Genomic DNA, 24743 nt, shown 5'->3' on the forward strand with positions numbered 1-24743 from the left:
TGGCTAACAACGTTTCCTCTCTTTTAGTAAGTGTCCAGGTTTCTGAGCCATATGTGAGTACCGGTCTTATTAGGGTTTTATATATTTGGCATTTTGTCTTTCTTGCGACGTTTTCTGATCTTAGGTGTCTAATTAAGCCATGGTAACATTTATTTGCAATAAATATTCGCCTCTTCACTTCCTCCGTAACGTTATTATCAGACGTGACTAGGGATCCCAAGTATATAAAGTTTTTTACCTCCTCTATGTTGTATTCTCCTATTGTTATATTTTGTGGCTGCCTTATTTCTGCGTTTTTTCTTACCTGCATATATTTTGTTTTGGTCTGATTGATTTTAAGACCACTATTTTGTGCAGCTCGTTCTATTTGGTTGTATGCCTCTATCATTTCTCTTCTTGATCTTGCGATTATGTCAACATCATCTGCAAATGCTAGTATTTGCACGCTTTTATTAATGATTGTTCCTCGTGTATTGACTGTTGTGTCCCTCAGTATTTTCTCGAGCTCGATGTTGAACAAGATGCATGATAGAGCGTCTCCCTGGCGTAGTCCCTTTTTCACATCTATTGTTTCCGTTAATTCATTTTGTATCCGGATTCTACTTTCTACTTTTAGAGATTCTTTTATCAGTTCTATTAGTTGTGTTGGTATATTAAATTCTTTCATTGCTTTTATTAAGAATTCTCGGTTTATATTGTCATATGCGCTTTCAAAGTCTATGAAGAGATGATGGGTGTCGATGTTATATTCACTTGCTTTTTCGAGGATCTGTCGCAGAACAAATATCTGGTCTATTGTTGACTTCTGTCTACAGAAGCCACTTTGGTATTTGCCAACTATTTTTTCAGCGTGTGGTCTAAGTCTTTCATAAATGACATTGGACATTATTTTGTATGCTGCATTCAGCAGCGTGATTCCACGGTAGTTTCCACATTCTGATTTCCTTTTTTATGTAGTGGTACAATAATACCGCTATTCCACTCCGTTGGTAGCTGTTTATTCGACCATATCTTTGTTATCAATTCATGTATTGTTTTTTGTAGTGCGTCTCCTCCTTCCTTTAGTAACTCCGATGCTATTTGATCCGATCCCGGTGCTTTATTGTTCTTTAATTTTTCTGCTGCTGTTCTAATCTCGGCTATTGTTGGTGGAGTCTTTTCTCTGTTGTCTGCTTGGTCTAATGGTATGTCAGGGGTCGTCTCTCTCCGATCTCCTTCAAACTTTTCCGTAAAATGTTCTGTCCATCTACTTAGTATCTCTTGCTGTTCTGTCAATATATTACCTTCCTTATCTCTACACATCGTTGTTCTGGGTTTGAAGTCTTTTTTGCTTTTGTTTAGTCTCTGATAAAATTTTCTTGTCTCTGTTGATTTACTTAGTTCTTGTAGTTCTTGAAGTTCTTTGTTCATATATTCTCTCTTTTTTCTTCGGTGAGTTTTCTTTTCTTCTTTGCGTAGTCGTTTATATTCTTCCTCTGCTTGTCGGGTTCTGTGCCCCTGTTGCATCAGTAAATATTCTCTGTTTTTTTTTGTCTGTGATGATCTGACATTCTTCGTCAAACCAGTCATTCGTTCTTGTTTTTCTTTCTCTACCTTTTATGCCTAATACTTCTTTAGCTGCCTCTTTTATGATGTCTCTGCATTCTTCCCACTCTTTATTTAGGTTTTCATGTGTTATTCTGTTTTCTAGTTTGTTGTTTATCTTTTCTTTATACTCTTTATTTTTGTTTGTTTCTTTGAGTCTTTCTACCTTGTATCGTTCATGTTTAGAGCCTCTTTCCTTTTTGATGTTTGAAATTCTAGCCCTTACCCTACTTTCGACCAGGTAGTGATCAGAATCCGCATTTGCCCCTCTTCTAGTGCGGACGTTTATTATATTCGATTGGTGTCTCGAGTCTACAATAACATGATCTATCATATTTACTGTAAGTCCATCCGGGGATTTCCAGGTACCTTTGTGTATATCTTTGCGAGCGAAGTATGTGCTGGCAATCACCATGTTAAGTGATCTTGCTAGGTTTATTAACCTATTGCCATTGTCATTTGATTGCTCATGGAGACTGTGCCTACCTATTGTGGGTTGGAATTGCTGTTCTTTTCCAACTTTGGCGTTTAGGTCTCCATAGATTATTTTTATATCATTTTTTGGGCATAACTGATATGCGGACTCTAATTCGTCATAAAATTCTTCTTTAATTTCCTCTTCTTTTTCTTCTGTCGGGGCATGCGCATTAATTAGACTGTAGTTAAAGAAACGACCTTTAACTCTTAAAATGCACAGTCTTGGACTAATGGCTCTGAAATCTCTTATAGTATGCTTTACTCTCTTGTTTACTATGAATCCTGTGCCTAAGACGTGATCTTTAGGATCGCAGCTGTAGAAAATCGTATGGCTTCTTTTTTCCATTATATTGTTTCCAATCCACCTCATTTCTTGTATGGCAGTTATGTCTATTTTGTATCTGTCTAGTTCATTTAGGAGATTTTGGAGAGCTCCCAATCTATATAAGGTACGAATATTCCATGTCGCAACCCTCAAATCGTGTTCCTTTTTCTCGCACAGTCGTCGTCGTTTGATCAGTCCGGCTTTTCTTCCTTGAACGTTCATAACTCATGGTTTTTCTAGGAGAAGGTAGTTAACCTTCCGCCCAACCCCCTATTCGTCGGAGGACCAAGACTCCCTTCTTCGTCAGCCCTGACCCCACCTTCCACTGGGGGTTGGTTACCCAATCTCCAGTGGGGTTGCTCAGGTTACCGGCGTGTACCGCCTTTAAGGTGAAGATAGGAATTGAGTAGGATAGGCTAAGTGATGCCAACAGGATACGGCATCATGTATTGCGCCTCACTACCCCCTTTACACACCAACGACGGTTTTGCATACTTTAATTTGCTATGCATCCTCAGATCAACGATACAGGGTAAACTAAATGCTGAAAATATAATAACTCGTATTAGGGTGCTGTCTGGTACAGAATATGCAGCAATTATGCCAATATATGTGTGTGATTATTAAATATGACTTAAAAATTGATATGATCACTGACAAGTGATAGAGTGCTACAAAATTACCCCCGTTTTAAATTAAATGTCTGTTTTGTCTTTTTGAATGTATTCTGTTTGTCCTTAAGTGTTTTTAATTTAATTGATATCACAATAATTTCTTTTCTGTCCAAATATAGGCCAAAATTGGTTCATCATTAATTTTATAATTGAATCGCTATTTGCAGAAACAACACATCCAAAAAACGAATTTTTCATAAGATGCAAAATCATTCTATTGTAAACGAAAATAGATTTTCGGTAAATTTGATGGTTAAAAATGGTAAGTAAAGGTATTTTTAACACTGCACAATAATGGTTTTAGTTTACAAATAAAAGTTGTAGTTTCTGTGATACATTTTTTAAGTGGGCATATGAGCTTTCTGTATATCATTGATGAAATTAATAGATAAATTTAACTCATACGCTCAATTTTATTCATAAACCTTACAAAAAACTCTCAACAGTTAATTATTAGCAGTAATAGGTCAAGAAGTATAAAATTATAAAATTCTTTGTATTGTTCTTTAACAAATACGGAACATTTTTTGATGTCCTTCATTTTTTTTCAATTTGATGGGCACTTTTCCTAATGGATAGGCAGGTTTCGACGGTAAAACGATACCAATTTTTCTAGACTGTTGTAGATGAAATGTATGTTTGAAGGCGCCATCTATAAACTCGGAAGCTGTAACAATCCCCCTTTTTCTACTCTCGTAAATAAACTGTGATATTTTGCTGATATTGAAGTGTACTTTTGCATTGCGAAGCAGTTTCTTCTGATCTGCAGTTTTTCTTATATAAAGTAGTCCACGAATCTCTAAAATTAATCAGATCTTCTATTTTTACTTCTTTTACAGAAAATTTTCTAATGGGACTGCTAGTTATAATCATTTCGGTTATTTGATGGACCGTAAAAATCTATCGAATGTTTCTAACTGGAAAATAGTGTATAATTTTCGAATATTTACTCTCGTAAATAAACTGTGATATTTTGCTGATATTGAAGTGTACTTTTGCATTGCGAAGCAATTTCTTCTGATCTGCAGTTTCTCTTATATAAAGTAGTCCACGAATCTCTAAAATTAATCAGATCTTCTATTTTTACTTCTTTTACAGAAAATTTTCTAATGGGACTGCTAGTTATAATCATTTCGGTTATTTGATGGACCGTAAAAATCTATCGAATGTTTCTAACTGGAAAATAGTGTATAATTTTCGAAAATCTAGCACTGTCCGTTAGAGAAAGGAGCATGCTAATGAGTGTGTGATTTTTATTTTGTCCCCAGCAGTTGTCACTATATAAATGACGTTCGTTTATATTGTCTGAAATTTCGTTTAAGTAATCCAAAAGAAACGAACAAATTTCATTACCTGCTTTTTTTACCTTTTCTTCATGGTAAATAAATATTCTAGCAGTATTGTCTTTGATATTGTAGATACAGAATACAGAGACTGTTAATTTGTGTTAATAATAAAAGACCCCCCCCCCCCTTATAGGCATTTTTGGCAACTGAATATTCTACATAAAGTCGAATGCTAGTGCTAATATGTTACCATTGTTGGGACCATCACTTTTATTTTTCAATTTGGTGTAAAATATTTTACTCCGACGCTTATGGACCATAAGTTCCGCCACTGTTGCTCGTTTGGCGGTTTCATTTAAATTGGAGTCTTTTATCTTATTATTCAATGTCTCACAAGTTGAACAGACATTAATTTGTGGTCTACCAAATCTAAGAGAAACGTAGTCTCTAAAAAATTTCGTGTTATAGTTCGTCCCAAACCCTTCTTTCAGTGTGTCATAGTTGATCGAATTCTCTCTAAAGCTAGAAGTGACAAAAAAAAAACGTGAGTCTGTGATTATTATACATAGAACTTAGAAAATTATTTATCGTAAAGCTAATTTTACTTACGGGTGAATAATTGGTTGGAGTTTAGAATACGCTAAATAGATATACAATCGATGATGCGCATAAATATAATTTGATGCAGGTCTCGATCTTGACAGTACTTTCACAACGTCAACTGATAAAATAATTGTCATTCCAGGTTAGTATTATCAGACATTTTACAGTGAAAATTTAATTTTGTATTTATTGTAATAAAAATATTTTAAATATGCCGAGATATACCAAGAAAGAACAAAGACTAATATTAAAATTATTAAATTATTTTCAATTAGAAAAAGAGGGATTACGATTACGATCCTGCAACTGTCAAATTTAACTAAAATGACATGCAATAATTCTCGACATTCTTAAAATCCTATATTATGTCAAAATTAGTGACGCACTGAAAGAAGGGTTTGGGACAGACTGTATAAGGATAACTTATTTTTAACCCAGGATGTTTCTTCTTAAATAAGTCAAACATTAGTTTAAGATTTAACTGACTGTCAAGTTATTTAATTTCTTGATTGGAATAATGACTGATTTTAACCTGAAATGATTCGATATGCTGGCGAACGGCCGATTGGACATCTGCTCCTACTTTATTGACACTTGGATTAAGACCACGCAGATCTCTTGGAGATTTTTGGAGAACAGCAAGATCTCTAAGTCTTCTAACTCGATTTATAGTAATAGCAAACACTGAAGTAAAGGCATTTAAACAAACTTTAGTTCTAACAGCTTTTATATATATATATATTTTTTATATATATATATATATATATATATATATATATATATATATATATATATATATATATATAATGAACCAGAAGTATTTGCTGACAACGTAAGGAAATTATATATATATATATATATATATATATATATATATATATATATATATACGTATATAATATTTAAAGGCATTGGACTTCGGTTTATTTCCAGCATGAAGCCTAGTGCGCCGTCTCTGTATGTTGCAATCTTCTATTAGTCCTTGCAAAAATGTCTTGGTTATCTTTACAATCCAAAGAAAAGAAATTTGTCAAAACATTTTCGTTTGCACCTTAAAAAAACGGAAAAATCAATAAATTAACATACGCGAAATTATTATGTAAGTAAAATTACCTGCAAGGTGAACCTAACTGTTTACCAGGAATATTATCTCGCTTGTAATTTCCGTATGGTTCGTCTTTTGTACGTGTCTTTTTTATAATATTTCGTTGGTAATTTTCAGGAACTACTTTTCTCTGTTTGTGGGTAGTAACTTCGACACTCGTTTTCATTTTACATTATTTTTAATAACAAATCACTTCAAACAAGAACTCAAAACACACTACGTGTAACGACTATTTACGTAGATTATTTGAATTGAATTGAATTTCTCGTAGAAATAACCAATTGCAGTTGTTAAAGCTCACGCACATCTAACGTCTTACTCAGCAGTTGTACTCATGTTATTTCTGCTAATTACCAAATAAATATATCGTTGAATACTAGATAAGTTAAGTAGACATGTGTTATTTTGCTGAAGTGCGATGTAATTACGTGTGTATACCAGATAAAAACCAGATATACGGAAAAATGGACGTGTGTTTTTTCTGCATAGAGCGATTCTACAAGTTGGAGTTATTGCACACCCAAAATTACATCAAAAATAGAACATCTATCTATTTCTACATTATCAAAGTGCTGTCTGTTCTAAATAAATAATTTTCATATTTCCAAAATAATCCTCTTGAATAAATATAAATAACTTTTAAATAATACAACACATCACATTTAATTTTCAACAAACAATTTACACAATACCTATTCCTGCTCTAGTTGTTAATATCTTTTCCCCTCAAGAACTTTCCCTTTATTCGTTAAATAGTTGCAGTAAAACCGATGATCACCTGTCACCAGTTTACCATAGCAGTTTTTTAACTATGTTTTCTTAAACAATTAATAACAATCCTTATATCGGCATGTAAGTAATATTTATTTATTCACTTTCAATTTTACTAGATTGTTTTTTCACTTCTTCTTCGTGCGACTAGGATTACTCCTTTTGTCTGCCTCTTATTCTGTTTCAGTCGTTGTTTACTGTACATTATGTTTCCACCTTTTTGGCGGCCTTCCAACGGGTCTTCTGCTATAGTACGGCTTGTTGTTTTTACAGATGTTCGCTAATCTATCTGGTCCCATTCGGTTTACATGTTCGTTCCAGTTTTTTTTTCTTGTTTTTATCCACTTTTAATATTTAGAATTTTGCATTGTTCGCGTATACTTCTGTTGGTTTGTCTGTCTCTTAATGATATGCCCGCTCTTGATCTTAATACTTTCATTTCGATATTATTGAATTGTTGTTTCGCCTTTCTTGTATCGGTCCTTGTCTCCGCTGCATATGTTAGGATTGGTCTTACTGTTGTCTTGTATACTTTCATTTTGCTTTCCGTGGTCAGATATTTGGTTTCACTTAAGTTTTATTTTGTTTTATTTAATCAATTTTAACGTCATATTTAATATTCACACACATATAATATTGGCATAATTGCTGTATATTTTGTACCAGACAGCACCCTAATACGGGTTATTATATTTTTACCATTTAGTTTACCATGTACCGTTGATCTGAAGATGCATAGCAAATTGTAGTTTGCGAAACCGGTCGTTGGTCGTAGAATAAATTGATTGTGAGTAAGTCTTGTTCTTATTTCTTTTTGCGTAATTGTTTTTTAATTGATAATGAAGCGCGTATGGCAAGGCGGGCGCTCATTTGTACAATGATAGGTTAAACCAGCAAAAGTGTATGCCCTAGATCATCTTGAGAGAATGTTACATTGGAACATTGTTGAATGTTAACAATGTTTTAAAATGAAATACACTTAAAATACTTATCGGATAATGAACTTGAATTTAGGTCCTTGGTGAATTCAAAAATAATGTTTGTTCATTACTTTTGAACCCGAACTTTTCGCCTTATCTAAATAATAATAATGGAGTTAATTAAATCGAGTTAAAAGTTAAGTTTTACTAAAAAAATCGCTTTTTAATAAGTTTTGGTCAAATTTTATTATTTTTTTTAGAAAAAACAATTACCGCCTTCTCGGTAGGCTTTATATATGGTATAATATGGTTAATCATCTGGCGAACGTGTGGAATGCCGTTCTTGATAATTAATATCGCATTTATTCTCTCAGGATTTTTGGCTGCTTCTCTATTATTTTATACTGTGTTAGGTAAGTGAATTCATTTCTATGTATAACATTTTACTGCTCTGAATAGATGTAAACTATATAACCAATCCTTCGAATACAGTTATTTGATGGTGGTTTGTTACTCCAATTTTTCGATTTTTATAATTTCGATTGACATTCCTTTTTATTTTTCATTTTTTTTGCGCCACTCCTGGATTTAATTTTTACCGCGAAATTTTACACTGACACTTCTAATAAGGCATTCTTCGAGGCTATAGTAACTCAATATTTTATGTATAGACGGAACCGTTATAGTCTAATTATATATAAATATATCGCTACCTTGGAAGAAGACCGTCATATCTCAAGAAAACTGAAAAATGTACTATATTATTGAAAAGATTTAAAATATTCTATATTTTTTTGTGTGATAACGTCATAAATATGGCCGCCAGATGGTAGAAGTTGTTAATCGAAAAGTTGGTTCGACATTTTGCACAATATTGTCATATTTTGAGATAACCTTCTTTCTCAAAAACACAATAAGGTTATTCAATACTTTCTGTGAAGAATGCATTAGTTTGTCAATTTTGTAAAGAATTTGAGGTTATGTTTAATATGAGTTGTGGTCATTGTAATATGGTTATAGTATTCTTTTGAGTTATGTCAGTATTTTAGAGCTTTTTAAATTTTTGAACCCAACTATCTATAAATTATTTCGTCTGACGTTTTTAACAAAAACCAGTTGGAATTATTTCAGATTTTAAAAATGTCTCAATAATTTAGGAGTAAACTCATACTAAACTTTTCTGTCAAAAACAATAAATAGAGTATATTATGGAAAATTATAGAATGAAGACAAGTATTTTTTTTACTATAATTTACTAATAATGACAGTTATTTTTTAGTTTTTATACTATATCGTTCTTGTTCTTATTTTTGTGTAACAAATCTATATTTGTAAAAAAAACCAAAATAAATGTTTTTCTTAAAGAACGTCACAACTCAAAAATTTTATGGCCTAAAATAGGATTAAAGAAGTGTGGGATTGACAATAACTTTTACAGTCTAGTACACACCAAAGCCAAAATATTAGCATATTCACAGCTATGGGTAAAGTTTTATGGTATTTTTAAAATTCGTCGATTTTTTAAATGGCCGTTTCGGAAAATTGTCACATTTTGACATATGACAGTCTTCTTCCAAGGTAGCGATATCCTCTTGTGACACTACAAAACAGCTACGCATATTTCGAGTACAAAAACCGTTCTGTCTTGAGCGGATTTTACAAGTTTGATAAACCTGTTTTGTATCAGTATTTGACAAATTGATATAAGGGTTACCCTTTTCGCATTCTCTTATCGCCCTATAAATCGTTGCCTGGCTAGTATTTTCAACTCTGATGAAGCTAACAATTTCACGTTTGAGCAACCGTCCAAAACAGCGATAAAGGCTTTGTGTGTTTTTACGACATTTATCAATGAAAATAAACCGTATTTTGTCTCTTGTTGTCAAAGACACTGGTTCAAATGTCAAAATCGGGTGGGAATTTCCAGGTAAACTTTGTCTCAAAATTTATATCCCATACGTCATATACAGGGTGAGTCATTAGGAACTGTACATAGGTACTCCTACCTCGTATGGAGACCTCTATGGGGAATAACAAATGATCGTTAAAAAGTGTCTGTTCGCATTGTTTAATAATATACAGGGTGAGTTGTGAATTTTGACTGGAATTTCTATTGGTCATAACTTTTGAACGGTAGGTTCAATGTGTCTCATATTGTGGTCAAAAGTTGCACTACTACCACCTAACCAGCTGATTTATTCAAACTAAAAAAAACGGATCCAGTTTTAAAAAATTAGTTCGTTTTGTTTATAGCAAAAATTCTATCCTGTGTACGGTTTTTGAAAACTCTGATAAGAATTTTATAAATTAGACAAATAGACAATTAAAATGTCATAATTATTTTTTTCCTCGTGCGATTTCTTAATTTTTAATTAAAAGAATTAAATTTAACTCTGAATTAAAAGTTTAGCAAAGTGGGTATAGATGTAAAAAATTTAACTTGTCTTTCTTCTTAATAAAAAAATTAAATTTTTTTGAACAAACATTTAATATAACAAACAAACCGGACCTGATTAAAATTGGGAAAAATCAGGTCCGGTGTTAAAAATTAGTTTCTTTTGTTCAGAAAGAAAATTTCAACCTTTATATGTATTTGAAAACTCTACTAAGAATTTTATAAATAAGACAAATATGCAGATAAAATGACATATTTATTTTTTCCTTTGCGCCATTTCTTAATTTTTAATTAAAAAATCAAATTTGACTATGAATTAACGTGACAGAATATGACAAACGTAACCGCAGATTTGTGTTACTTTTTAAAAATCTATTTAATTTATAATTATTAATAGGTACTATCAGAGCCCGTGCTTTACATTTTAAATATTACAACCCTTCTGCAAATATCCAGAATTTCACAAGGTACATGTTGTTTTGAATAATACTAAAACATCGTCCTGTATAATATTTGTTTAGTAATTCATCGTTAGTGTCGTTTTATTGAAGTCGCAGAATTCTATTTTACTTTTTCTAAAAAGAAAATGCTGCAGTAATAATAGCTATAGATATTCAGCTTTATTTTTAATTTATTGAAAAATAAAATTATTCTTCTTCTTCTAATGGCGCTACAACCCTTTGTGAGTCTTGGCCTGCTTAACAATGTTCTTCCATTCTGCCCTGTCGGATACTTTCCTGCGCCACTGCCTAATGTTCATGGTTTTAAGATCCCTCTCTACGTCGTCTATCCATCTTTTACGGGGCCTTCCTCTTGTTCTGTTTCCTTGGGGCTTCCATCTCTGGACTACTTTTACAGCTCGATTATCTGGCATTCTTTCTAGGTGACCAAGCCAGTTTAGTCTTTGTGACTTTACAAATCTGACAATATCTGCGCTCTGCATTAGTTCATCCAGCTCGTGGTTCATTTTAATTCTCCACGATCCATCGCTGCATTGGGTTGGTCCAAATATCTTCCTAAAAAATAATATTATAATAGAAAAATAAAATTAACATTTAAAATAACCTGCAGTCAATCTGTGTTTCAGTTCACCAAACTTTTAATTCATAGTCAAATTTGATTTTTTTTTAATTAAAAAATAAGTAATCGTGTAAAAAAAATAAACATGTGATTGTATTTGCCTATTGTCTAATTTTTAAAATTCTTATAACCGTTTTCAAAAACTAATTTTTTTTTCAGTTTAAATCAGGTCCGGTTTATTTATTAAAAATGTTGAGTTAAAAGTTTGTTTAAAAAAAATTTATTTTGCAAGAAAAGTTACATGTTTTACATCTAACTATGGTTCACTTTGCTAAACTTTTAATTCACAATCAAATTTGGTTTTTTAATTAAAAATTAAGTAATCGTGTGGGGAAAACAATTAGTATGACATTTCAATTGCCTATTTTTCTAATTTATAAAATTCTTATAACCGTTTTCAAAAACTAATTTTTTTTTTCAGTTCGAATCAGGTCCGCTTTGTTTGTTAAATGTTTCTTCAAAAAAAATTAGTTTTTGCCAGAAAAGTTACATTTTTTTACATCGTTGGTTCACTTTGCTAAACTTTTAATTCGTAGTTAAAATTTATTTTTTTTTATTAAAATCTAATATTGTTCTGAAGCTATTTTTTGTGACATCTTAAAGCAATTACTATTTTAATTGAGAATAAGCCACAATTTTAGTTTAAAATAAGTTTATTGGCGTTTCAAAAACAAAACATTTATAAATTAACCAAATTTTGTTTTTTGTTACTTGGTGAAAAAATTCTTCTAATAATTTCATTTTACATAGACAATTTGTACGTGAAATGGAATCTTTACTGTCTTTTTCATTTTATTCGGATCTACTCTGTATGAGTACAAGAAACCAATTCGCTAACGATTTCTGCTTAGTTGAGGAGACATGTCGTGGAATGCAAATTTTAGATTCCCCATGTCTCTATTAACATCTTTATCAACGTCTGTTATACCTTGCATTTATAGAAGGTTCAGATTAAAGCAGAAATCTGAATTGTTTTTCGAAACTATTTTACGGATTTAATATCAGATGTCGCTATTGCGTCCGTTTCGAAGCCATTTTATCGTTGCTTCCCAAAGACAGAAAAGATCTATTTTTCACGTTGAGAACGCCTATGAATAACTGTTCTGATGAGCTTTATTAAAGCGAAATACGTATAAACAGATACATAGACGACTTGTACGTGAAATGGAATCTTTACTGTCTTTTTCATTCAATATATTATACATTTTAAAGCTTCTGGGACGACTTTATTGTAAGATAGTTCATTCGATTACATGAAACCAACTTTAACTTGAGAAATACCATAGCATTTGATTCTTCTTTTAACTTCCTCTTTTAATATGGATAACCAGATCATACTGCATTCTGCCGAGCAACTTGCGACACATTTAGTCTCATTTAGCATAATTAGATATTTTTTAATTATATTAATAAATATAATTTTTTGTATGGCTGATATTCTTAAGAAAGTTGATTATATGTAATCGAATGAACTATCTTACAATAAAGTCGTCGCAGGAACGCAACTCAGCAATATTGGCAATATCATTTTAAACTCGTCTCTTTAAAACATATTATATATGTCTGAATTGTCAATATGAATGAGTCAGATAAAATTAAATTATTAGAAGAATTTTTTCACCAAGTAACAAAAAACAAAATTTGTTTAATTTAATAATGTTTTGTATTTTGAGAACGATTTCCGAAGTGGAAATTGAAACGTCAATAAATTTCTTTTAAACTTAACTTGTGAGTTATTTCCAATTAAACACTTTCAACAAAAAAAGAAATATGCAAATATTGAAAATTTTAAGAACAATGTTAAGACTTTCTTTGTGAGCCAGTATTTTAAGAAAAAAAAATGTAAAGCGCAACGATAAAAAAATTAATGAATACGCCTAAAGAGATAAAGTTGAATTATGTCCTTGAAACTACACTACTCACAATTGAAGAGGATAATTTTAAAATTCCTAAAATTAACATATAAAACTATTTTTAAAATAATTGCCTGTACTATACTCTATATGCTATATTTATTGCCAATATTTTTGACGTGACAACGTCTTAAATTAGGTTGTGGCTCGGAGTCACTCATGAAAAAGTGTAACGCCCGCTCACGTTTGTTACGATGAGTCACCGAACGAGAGAGAGGCCCGCCGGACCGGCGAATGCCTTGCGTCTCTCTCCCACTCAAACATGATCGGTCCGCTGGTGCGATGCTATTTCTCCTATCATCGTCCTATCCTCAACAAAATCACTCAAATAGAAATTAGTTAAGTTTAAGTTTACATGTACAATGTTTTAGTAAACAAAATATATTTCTATAGTTAAAATTTGTGCAATTCTTATTTTCATTCAATTCCTTGTTCCTATTGTGCAATTTAATAATATTCATATCAATAAATATTCTACCGAGAAAAAGACGTTGTCACGTAAAATCTTCGCCCGTAAAACCGACTTTACAGGCAACCGATTTTTTTTTAGCTGAGATCCTCTTCCAACTACAAAAACTATAAACAAACAGTTTATCGATTAAATATTTAATCTTTATCACGGATAAAACATCCTTCATTGTTTCTTGTGTTAACTTATTACACGGTAGATACACGTTTCTTTATAGCTGAGATCCTCTTCTAACTACCAAAACTATAAACAGTTTACTGAATAAATGACTAAAATATTTAATCTTTGTCACGGATAAAACATCCTTTATTGTTTCTTGTGTTAACTTATTACACGGTAGATACACATTTCTTTTTTCATGTGGTTTTTTCTCCCTATTCTTATCGGCCCTTATCTCGTACAAAGAGAGACATGTTGTTCCAAACATGAATATATCATTCGTATAAAAGTGCTTGTATTGGCTTTACCAGTTGTCACTAAGTCAAGAAATCTATTTATCACAAAAACATTATGCCGCAAAGACGGTTAGAACTAGTGCAGCACGAACAATTAGTTCGTTGAATCCAATAAGGCATAACTCAACAAGAGGTTGCTATAAGGCTAAATGTGTCGCAAAGTGTGATAAGTCGTGCATGGAATCGGTATGTTGCAACTTGATCTGCAACATACAGGCATGTAGGAGGAAGAGAACGATCTACAACTCGTCGGCAAGACCGTTTTGTAGTTCTGACGGCAAGAAGAAACCCAACATTCACGGCTTCCAGAATTAACAGTATCTTCAGGCATGCTACTGGACGAGCGATTTCCAGTCAAACTGTCAGAAGACGGTTACATGCATCCAATTTAAGGATTAGACGGCGCGCTACCCATCCACGACATCGAAAATTGGAAGAATTGTCTTTACTGACGAGTCCAGATTTCGTTTATATACAAATGATGGCCGAATATTGGTGTGGAGGGAAAGAGGACAGCGTTACAATGAAAATCTGAGAGTCCCAACCACTCTTTTTGGAGGTGGATCCGTTTGCGTGTGGGGAGGCATATGTTTTGACGACGCACGGACTTCGTCGTCTTAATTAATGAGACAATGACTGCTACACGATATCGAGACAGAGTCATAGTACCAATAGTTGTTCCATTTTTTGATACAATAGGCGAACAATTTTGTTCTGATTGATGATAATGCTCGCCCTCACCGTTCGAGAATTGTCAACGAGTGTATAGGAAGCTCATGGCATTACAAGAATGGAGTGGCCACCGTGTTCACCTGATATGAATTGCATTGAACATTTATGGGCCGAAATGTCTAGGCAACAAAACAGGCTCCTTCAACCGCCCCAAACTTTAGATCAGTTGGCCAATACATTACGCGCGATTTGGTAACGTATACCGCAGCATTTCATCAATAATTTAATAAGAGGTCCTCCAAATAGAGTTAGAGCACTAAGGCGACACACAGGTGGACTACACACTATTAATTTTTCTTTTCGAGATATTAGAAATTGAGCAGGAATAGAAATTTTAGGTTGTTAATTTTACAATTTTTGTTTATTTTCTATTTTTTTTTTCTTAGAGAATTTCTTTCTTTAGGTTCATCTGTATGAAATTAAGAAGTAAAAATAAATCTTTATTTATATCAATCCATTTTTCTATTTGACCTTATGAACAAAAAATAAAATACACATTTTCATAATATCCACTTCAATTGTTGAGAACTGTATATTCGCAAGGTTATTATAATTTATATTATAATAGGTATGTAAAGCCTTTTCTTGTGAAAAGAAATGTCAGATATAATAATTTAATAAATCCAACTCTCGACATTTTCAGCTGATATCATCATCTTTATCAACGGCATAAATTTCTGGGTGGTTTTTTTGTCCATAATGGTTACATGCGTTATAATATCCATGGCAAACGCAATGTATGGTCACATAGCATCTATAAGTTTTACCAGCTCCTACGCATGCGTTATGGCTTTAAATTACTATGTAGGTGGGAACCTTCCATATATTTTGATCAACACTTACAGAAGAGTTGCTGTTAAAAATTTCAATTATGCTGTTATTTCTCCTCCCATGCAGACAACGGGTAAGATACAATGTTCAAATATTTTATTTCACGACAAATACAAAAATATACAACATCGGTTCCATGGGGACTGCTTGATTTTATACCAATAGATATAATGTTATTTTATGGTACTTTATTTCTGAAACATTTCCTATACCTAATTACTTTAATTTGTGAACCAAAATTAGGTGAAATTTCATTAGGTTGTCCGTAAAAATATCAATTCAATCTAGACTTATTCTTAATTTGTTAATATTGGATGATATATCAAAATACCTAAGTGGTTAGGATTGTTGGTGTGTAAAAATTAATAAAAACACACTAGCTGAGGCTTTGACAATAAGCATCACAGTTATTATACAAAATCCAAACTTTGTGCCCATTAACAAATCAACATAAAGTGAAGTGACGTTTAATATACAAATAAAATTAAATGTAAAACAATCTATTTACTTCACAAAAATAACAACAAAATCGTTCAATTTATAATAAATGTTCAAAATGGCATCCGTCGACGTCAAGACATAATTGCACGCGATCTTAAAAAGAGCGTCTTACACCATACTCTAACAAGAAAATAGAGAGGGTGATTCACTGTTAAGAATCGATTTTAAAACTGCAAACTACCTATTGGTAAATTATACAATTCCAGCGTAGTGATTATTTCATTATTTTGTTTAGAATTTAATTATTTTCTTAGAAATGAATTCTATTGTTATGTCTCTGTTCGTGCTTGGTGGTCGTCGCTCTGGTAATTTCATAATTACCCGATCTTGCCTTACTATTATTTTTCTTATATGGGAATACAGGTACGTGATATCCTACGATAAAAGCTTTTACCGAAATTAATTTCTTAAATCCACACATATCATTGAAAAATGATTCATGTTATCTAAAAACTGTTATCGACAAGAAATATGTACTGCGACGGCGAAGATCGTATTACCATCAAATTCATATTTGTCATCATAGTACATTTTTGTTGATTATTGACAATTAAATGGCCTGGATAATATCTTAGTGGGAACTGCATAGCCGGTAAATGATCAATCCTTAAAAATGTTATTTAAAACATTTTTTCTTAAAACAGTCTTTGCAATTAGTGTTTATCGTAGTGGTTATAGTATCGGCTGATAAATTTGTGTTCGATTGCTTCATCTTAATAGTTTTCGTACTGATTTTGTTATTAGTTTTTTATTGTGAAGTAAGACAATATATTAGGTTAAAGTAAGACGATTTAACGATTATTCCATCAGTTTTTGTCGACTAAAAATAGATATAATCAGTGGTATAAGTTCACGACATCCACGTCATAGATCCGCTTCACAGGAGGAAAAACAAATTATCTGGCAGATATATGATGGACTAAAAAACACTACCTTCAACGGAAGCTGTTAGTCGCTGTTCTTTTTAATAGGAGTATCGGTGGCAACAGTTGAATTGTACGTGAGAAAACAAATGGTTTTAAACCTATCTACAAATCAGCGCAGACGAAAACCTGTTAAGTTGGATGAAGCCCAAAAAAATATCCTCTGCAGAACTGTAGGTACATTCATTTTTCTTTGAAAATAGGCGACTCTCAACTATATACTAATTAAAAGGGGCGAAATCAATAATTTCCCTAAAATGAGCCGTGAATTATTACGAAAAGCATTACAAGATTTTAACTTTTAATATATAAAAAGATGCCGGAATTCCATTTTAACAGAGAAAGACGAAATGATATCTTCTTCTCATGGCGCCGTCTCCTTTCGAAGGTTGGCGCTGAAAATGGCAATTGTAGTTTTAGAAACAGCTGCGCGCAAGATTTCTGCGGATGAGCGGTCGAACCATCCCTCAGGTCTTTCAGCCACGAAATCTGGCGTCTTCCTACTGATCTATTGCCCTGTACTTTTCCTTCCAGTATAACTTGAAGTAATTCGTATCTTTCGCCTCTCAACACATGACCCAAGTATTGCATTTTCCTCTCTTTGAATATTCTTAGTAATTCTTTTTGTTTACACATGCGACGAAGTATCTCAACATTAGTAACTCTTTGTACCCATGAAATGCTCAGCATTCGTCTGTATATATACATCTCAAAGGCATCTATTCTTTTTTCTATTTCAGACTCCATTGTCAAACTTTAAGTCATACAGTAAGTCAGAAAAAACGTAACATCTGATCATTCGGATTCTAAGCTGCAGACTAATTTCTGATCTTGTAAAAACTTTTTCATGCTCATGAATGTTTTCCTTGCTTGTTCGATTCTTGATAGGATTTCTTTTTATGGATTACACTGACTATTGATATTTGCTCCCAAATATTTTACGGAATTTATCTGTTCCATTATTTGACCCTTGGCATACACATGTACGTTTACGAAATAATATCATGGCTATGTAATTATCTACGCTCAATTCGGGAATATCATGCGGGAAAACGAAAAATTTATTACCTAAACAAGATTTGGGTTGACGCCGGACATACAGTCACCAAAGATGCAACATGCAACAGTAACAAATTCACGACAAGTCCTAGTTGAAGGTTTATCGACAGGATAGCGAGCACCGTCAGGTAAGGGCCAGCGTAAGTGAAAGATAATACTGATTAGACTGAAAACAACATGGCTAAATGGAGTCTAAAAGGCAATGTCAGAGATCTACGACCAGGAGAGTGGGTCGATAGACGTGAGTGGAGACTGGGAACCGGAAGGCGCTATAAACCGGACATACATTCAACGACCATCTTGTTTGACTGGTGGGTAAGATTGTGGTGTAAAGTGGATTACTAGTTGAGTATTAGTGGAAATTATGTCTGTTTACAGTACCATTCTTGTGGAAAGTAGCTTCATCTCTAAATAAAATGTATTCGAAGAAATATACTTGTTTCTGCACCCATCGACAAAATTGTACTCTTTTATTATGATCATCATCATTAAGCTCTGTGTGCAATTGTACACGATATGGATGTATCTGGTTCGTTTTTAAAATTCTTTGTACATTACGACCACTCATTTCAAAAATATTTGCAATTCTTTTGTACTAATATCCGGATTCTCAGTGACAGTAAGGATTGCATTTAATTCATTTTCTTCATTTACAATGGTTTTTGTTCGCTCAGATTTTTTTGTAATTTGCGATTCCAGTCCGTTGAAACTGTTTTAGTAAAGTTGGAAATGTTGCTCTTCTTGGTTGTCGTCTATGAGGGAATTCTTGTTGCTAGTAGCACATTTTTGTTACACGCTCCTAGCAAAGAAACCGTATAAATCAACTCAAAATTCATGTTGGTAATAGTAACAAAGTTGGTGATACGCACCAATAATCTTAACTACCACCAACCTAATAACATTTCACATAATTGTTATTGCAATTAATATTTGGCTAAAAGAATCACGAATCATTCACAAATTAAAACAATTTCATATAGAGATTGCTCAAGAAATAATTAATTACAATAAAATAACATTTTATTACAAAACTCAGAAAATAATTAATCCAAGTTTCTTCCTGTAGGTACTCTCTTGTAGGTACTCAAACTTGTAGGTACTACTTTCTTGTAGGTACTCAAAAGGACTTTTCGATGTCTGTTCAGTAATGTTATTATTTTCAAATTTAATATAAACATTTTTCTCCCTTCAACATCGCAGTGGAGAAGTTCGTTAGAGATGTCGAGGTGTACCAAAGGCTCGCTCATAATTAATGATAACTTCACAAAGGGGAAGTAAATACAAGGGTATTACTAAGGGAAAAATGTTACTTTGGATTAAAGAAGCACTTAAAGAACAGTTAATAATGTCTAAAATAGATTCAAACCATCGTGATCTTTAAGTAACGTTATGGAGAATAAAATCTTGTATAAAGTTAAGAATAAAGTTATTAATTATAATAATTAATTAAGTTACTAATTTGGAGTGGAATACCACAATCTTCTAGAGATAAAGCAGGGGTAGCAATAATAATTGATAATAGGTGGAAAAAAATTAATTAACGGCTACACCTGTGTTAATAAGATGGTCTTTAAAACAAAAAGAGGAAATTTTACCATTATAGCGGTATATGCTCCAGAAGAGGAGAAAAAAGACAAAACCTTAAAATACTACGCCTAATATTAGCGGGAGATCTAAATGCCTACGTAAGAAATATATCTGTATCCAACATAGTGGGAACTGAAGGAGAACGACCAATAGATCTAAATGGAAAATAGCTAAGAACTTTTGCAACAAAAGACATAAATAAATATACTTGGGCAGCAAGAGTACAAAAAAGTGTCATCGACTACATAATAACCAATAAAAACACTAGGCAATCTAATAAAGATACCCAGATATACAGAGTCCTAGATGTTGGAACAGACCATTACTTGCTAAAAATCAAAATAGCCATTCAAAAACCTTGGATGCAAAAACACAAAACCTTCTAACATAAATGGAAGACACATATTATTATAAAACATACCTTCTTTAGGAACTCGGAATAAAATAATTAAATCAAACAAGATTTATGCAATATTCACATCAAATAACTACAAACGAAGACGTAGAAGAGGAATAGAATCATCTGAAAAAAATATACATACAGCAGCTACATAGGTCTTGAGAAAGAGTAGAAAATGATATAAGAAACAAGACTTAAAAATATGTAATGAAGAAATTCAAACAGCAATGCAAGAAAAACAAAGAGTGTATATAAACTTTTTAACAAAAACAAACTAAAAATATTTATTTATTTATATCTATAAACAAAAAAAAAGGAATATAGCAAATAATATAAGAGAGAGCTGGGAAACATATAAGTAATATCGAGAATGACGTTCACGGAAGACAAGAAATAGCCTACAAAATCTTAAAATATTTAAACAAGGAAGAAGAATTCACAGCGAAAATATACTTCATTGATACAAAAGACTGGATTCAGCATTATAAGAATTTCTGGTATAAACCTGACGCTGTAATTATAGATGAAGGTGAGGAGGTACCCCGGAATGTCGACGATATAAAAATGGAAGAGTGAGACGACGTCCTGATACGAATGGAAAACCATAAAGCTATATGAACTTCTTCTTCTTCAATTACTATTTAACTGGGAATAAGCCACAATTAAAGGTTAAAATACGTTTATGGAGGAGAAACATTTGTTAACATCTGTTTTATTAAAAAATGATTATCCTTTATCGTTTATAAATAAGGAATTTTCAACAATCGATCGAATAGAACAAAACAACTTAGAACGAGATCCTACAGCATATACAAGGGATAATACGAGGAAAATAACAATACCATATATAAAAGGATTATCGGAAAAGCTTAAAAGGATAGGAAATAAATTCAACATTTCAACAACATTCAAAACGACAAACACGTTGAGATCTATTTTGTCCAAAACCAAACCTAACAATGAACAAGAAAGGACAAAGAATTGCATTTATAAAATACCTTGTGAATGCGATCAGTTTTATTTAGGTGAAACATCAAGGCCATTAAATGTTAGAATAAGTGAACATCAATCCTATATTAAAAATAGAGAATTTGATAGATCTCAAATATGTAAACATGCATGGGATAATGAACATAGGGTTCAATGGAATGATTCAAATATAGTCCTAAAAGAAACGGATGGTAAAAAGAGAAAAATCAAAGAAGCGGCTCTAATTATGCTAAATGAGACCAATTGTGTCGCGAATTCCTCGGCAGAATGTAGTAGGATCTGGTTACCCATATTGAAAGAGGAAGTTATTAAAAAGAAAATACCAGTATTGGTAAGTCAGTAACATATAGAGAATACATCATTTATATTTTTTAAATAACAAACATATAAAATCGGAATTTGGTATTTATTGAAGGTAAACTAAATGCAAGATCAAATACTTACCATGTCGGGATAGTAGTATGAGGTTTTTTTTTTTTCCTGGTTTTTCCCTTATAATTTACTATGTAATCACTAACAGGAGAATTTTACTGTCATCATGGCATGTATTTGTCTTTTTAAAGACGAATTACATGTTATGATCTTTTCTGACGGATATTCTCAAGTTAAAGTTGATTTCATGTAATCGAATGAACTATCTTATAAGTAAAGTCGTCCCAGGAACGCAACTCAACAATATTGGCAATATCATTTTAAAGTCGTCTACTTTAAAATGTATAATGTATGTCTGAATTGTCAATATATATGAGTCAGATAAAATTAAATTATTAGAAGAATTTTTCACTAAGTAACAAAAACAAAATTTGTTTAATTTACTAATGTTTGTATTTTGAGAACGATTTCCGAAGTGGAAATTGAAACGTCAATAAACGTATTTTAACCTTTAATTGTGGCTTATTCCCAGTTAAATAGTAATTAATTTAAAATGCCACAAGAAAATAGCTTCAGAACAATATTCTTCTTCTTCAGGTACCATCTCCGCTACGGAGGTTGGCAATCATCATAGCTATTTTAATTTTTGAGGCAGTAGCTCTAAAAAGTTGTTTTGAGCTGCATCCAAACCATTCTCTCGGGTTCTTGAGCCATGAAATTCGTCTTCTTCCGATGCTTCTTCTGCCATCTATCTTTCCTTGCATTATGAGTCGCAGGATGCCATACTTCTCGCCCCGCATCACATATCTGAGATACTGTAGCTTTCTTTCTTTAATTGTTAGTTCAACTTCCTTCTCTTTACCTATTCTTTTCAGTACTTCATTGTTCGTAACTCTGCCTACCCAGGAAACCCTCATAATTCTTCTATAGGTCCACATTTCAAAGGCGTTAAGTCTAGATTTAACGTCCATGATTCCACTCCATAGTATAGTACACTGTATACGTAACATTTTGTTAGGCGTACTTTAAGAGCTAATGTTAAATCTTTGCCACATAGGACCTTTTTCATTTTCATAAAATTAGAACGTGCTTTTTCGATTCTGACTTTGATTTCTGCAGTGTAGTCATTATTTTCTGTTATAAGTGTTCCTAGGTAAGTGTACTTTTTTACTCTTTCGATCTGCTGGCCTTCTACTGTCAAGATTTTGTTAGTATTATGATTGTTTTTACAAATTTTCATAAACTTCGTCTTTTTGATATTGAGCGAGAGTCCGTACTCCCTACTACACATTACTATTTTGCTATAGGAACGGATACCATTAATTTGGAGCTGCTGAAATCATCATCATTGGCTCTACAACTTTTTAGTGGGTCTTGGCCTGTTCTATTATCAGCTTCCATTCCTTCCTATCCTTCCCCTTCATCTTCCACCTGGTCCTTAAATCGAGCTTAGGGACTGCCTATTCTCCTCACTCCATCCAATCTTTGGTTATAAATGTATTTGGGAGCTGCTGAAATACGGAGCAAATATTTTAAAACTACGACTTTTTCATTTTATTAACATGAGTTCGAAAACAAGACAAATTCCAAAGGAATGGGCAATTGCTAAAGTTCAATCACTTTTTAAAAAATGTGGAAGAACAGATATGAAAAAATACAGAGGTACTAGCTTACTTAATGCAGGCTATAAACTATAATATGCACGAATAATAGCATCACGCAGACAAACAATAACTGAATCTCTTCTCGAGAAAGAACAACATGGATTCCGAAAGAGTGATTCATAGTTCAGATAAGTTAATATTGGAGCAGGGATTGTTGGAGAACATATCATTGGCCCTTTTTTCAATGATGACAATTTGAATTGAAATAACCAGTACATTACATAGTCATTGTACATCGCGAATATTTCCAAATCGTGGATAGGGAGGCGAGGTGCGAAATGATGGCCAGCACAATCACTTGATATTATGCTATTCGACTTCTTCTTATAGGAAGTATGTGAAAACTAATATGCAAAAGCTAAACCAGCAAATGTATCTTATTAAAGAAGTATGGTAATGCTTGTGATTAGGTCAGTTAACGCTAGAGCTGTTCAATTAGGTTATAAAACAGTTTTATTTAAGAATAGGACATTGCCCAGTATAATTAATGTTTTTTTACAATATTTGGAACTAAACGGTACTACTTCTTTTAAGTTCCTGAAGCACTGTAGCGAAATTCATCAGTTCATTTATTAGTTAATTTTTGTATTAAATCTGAAAACCGCAAATGTGTTGAGTAAACAACGAAGGGATCTTTTGAATCATTCATAACAAACCTCTACTTTTTCATTTAAAAATTTAGAGATTGTAACCTTCACTGTAAGGGTATTCTATTTATGGATGAAATACTTTTGAAGAAATTGAAAATTTATGTATTTCGTGATTTTTTTAATACATCAATATTAAAATAACGCATTTATTCCATTTGGGAAAGTAGAGATGATTGATTTCGCTATTCCACACTATGCAAACAGTTTTTACAACACGGAAGATTTAAGAACACTGTTAATTGTAAAATTAAAAATTACCTTCTTTATTTTTTAGATATTCTGCACATCCTGCTTTGGATTATCTTATTAATTTTTGGGGTGTTCATTCAAGTTAGGCAGCAAAGAGGAAAACCACCTTTTCCTCCTAATAGACCATTTAGAGAGACTAGCAATCCAACAGAAACAACACCCCTCATTCAAGAAGATATATTCGCACCATCTTACACATACACATATCATTGAGAAAGTTTTGCTAGTTAGTATATACTTACTTAAAGATTTTTGGCTTATTTTATACCGATTAAAAAGCATAATAAAAGTAGCTTTATTTTTATGATACAATTATTTTATTTACTTACCACTTCTTATAACACTCAAATCTCTGGAATATTAACTTCTACAAAGAATAGGAACCATTGCTGGAGAGAGCTTAGTAAATAATATGATCCTAAAATTTAGATAATACATTGCTCTGGGAAATCCAAGAATCAAACAAAACTGCAATGAGAATTTGTGTCATGATCCCCAGACATCTACAGCGTCTTTGCAGATAATAGTATTAAATTACTGGTCGCTGATAAAAGTTAGCTATAAAGGCAAAAATTTAAAGTAACATATAATGAATATGACGTACTTAAATGTTATTGTGTTCAAACCCAACGTATTTAATCAAATATCAAATTTAATTTTTAAATTAACAGGTTGGCTACCAATGATACTGTGATGTCCTGCGTTGTGATACCGTATGTATCACCGGT

General features: G+C 32.3%; 1 protein-coding gene across 1 annotated transcript in view; it reads left to right on the forward strand.

Moving 5' to 3' along the window:
* The window catches only part of LOC140439859 (transmembrane 7 superfamily member 3-like), a 35819-nt gene extending 11492 nt beyond the window's left edge, over positions 1-24327 (forward strand). The window contains exons 5-7 of the mRNA XM_072530014.1: positions 8006-8158; positions 15433-15693; positions 24041-24327. Of these exons, the coding sequence (XP_072386115.1) occupies positions 8006-8158; positions 15433-15693; positions 24041-24228 (602 nt within the window). The 3' untranslated portion in view covers positions 24229-24327. The remainder of the gene's footprint in view (positions 1-8005; positions 8159-15432; positions 15694-24040) is intronic.
* The last annotated feature ends 416 nt before the right edge of the window (positions 24328-24743 follow it).

The sequence above is a fragment of the Diabrotica undecimpunctata genome, chromosome 4 (assembly GCF_040954645.1).
Source record: "Diabrotica undecimpunctata isolate CICGRU chromosome 4, icDiaUnde3, whole genome shotgun sequence".
In the NCBI taxonomy this organism is placed as follows: Eukaryota; Metazoa; Arthropoda; class Insecta; order Coleoptera; family Chrysomelidae; genus Diabrotica; species Diabrotica undecimpunctata.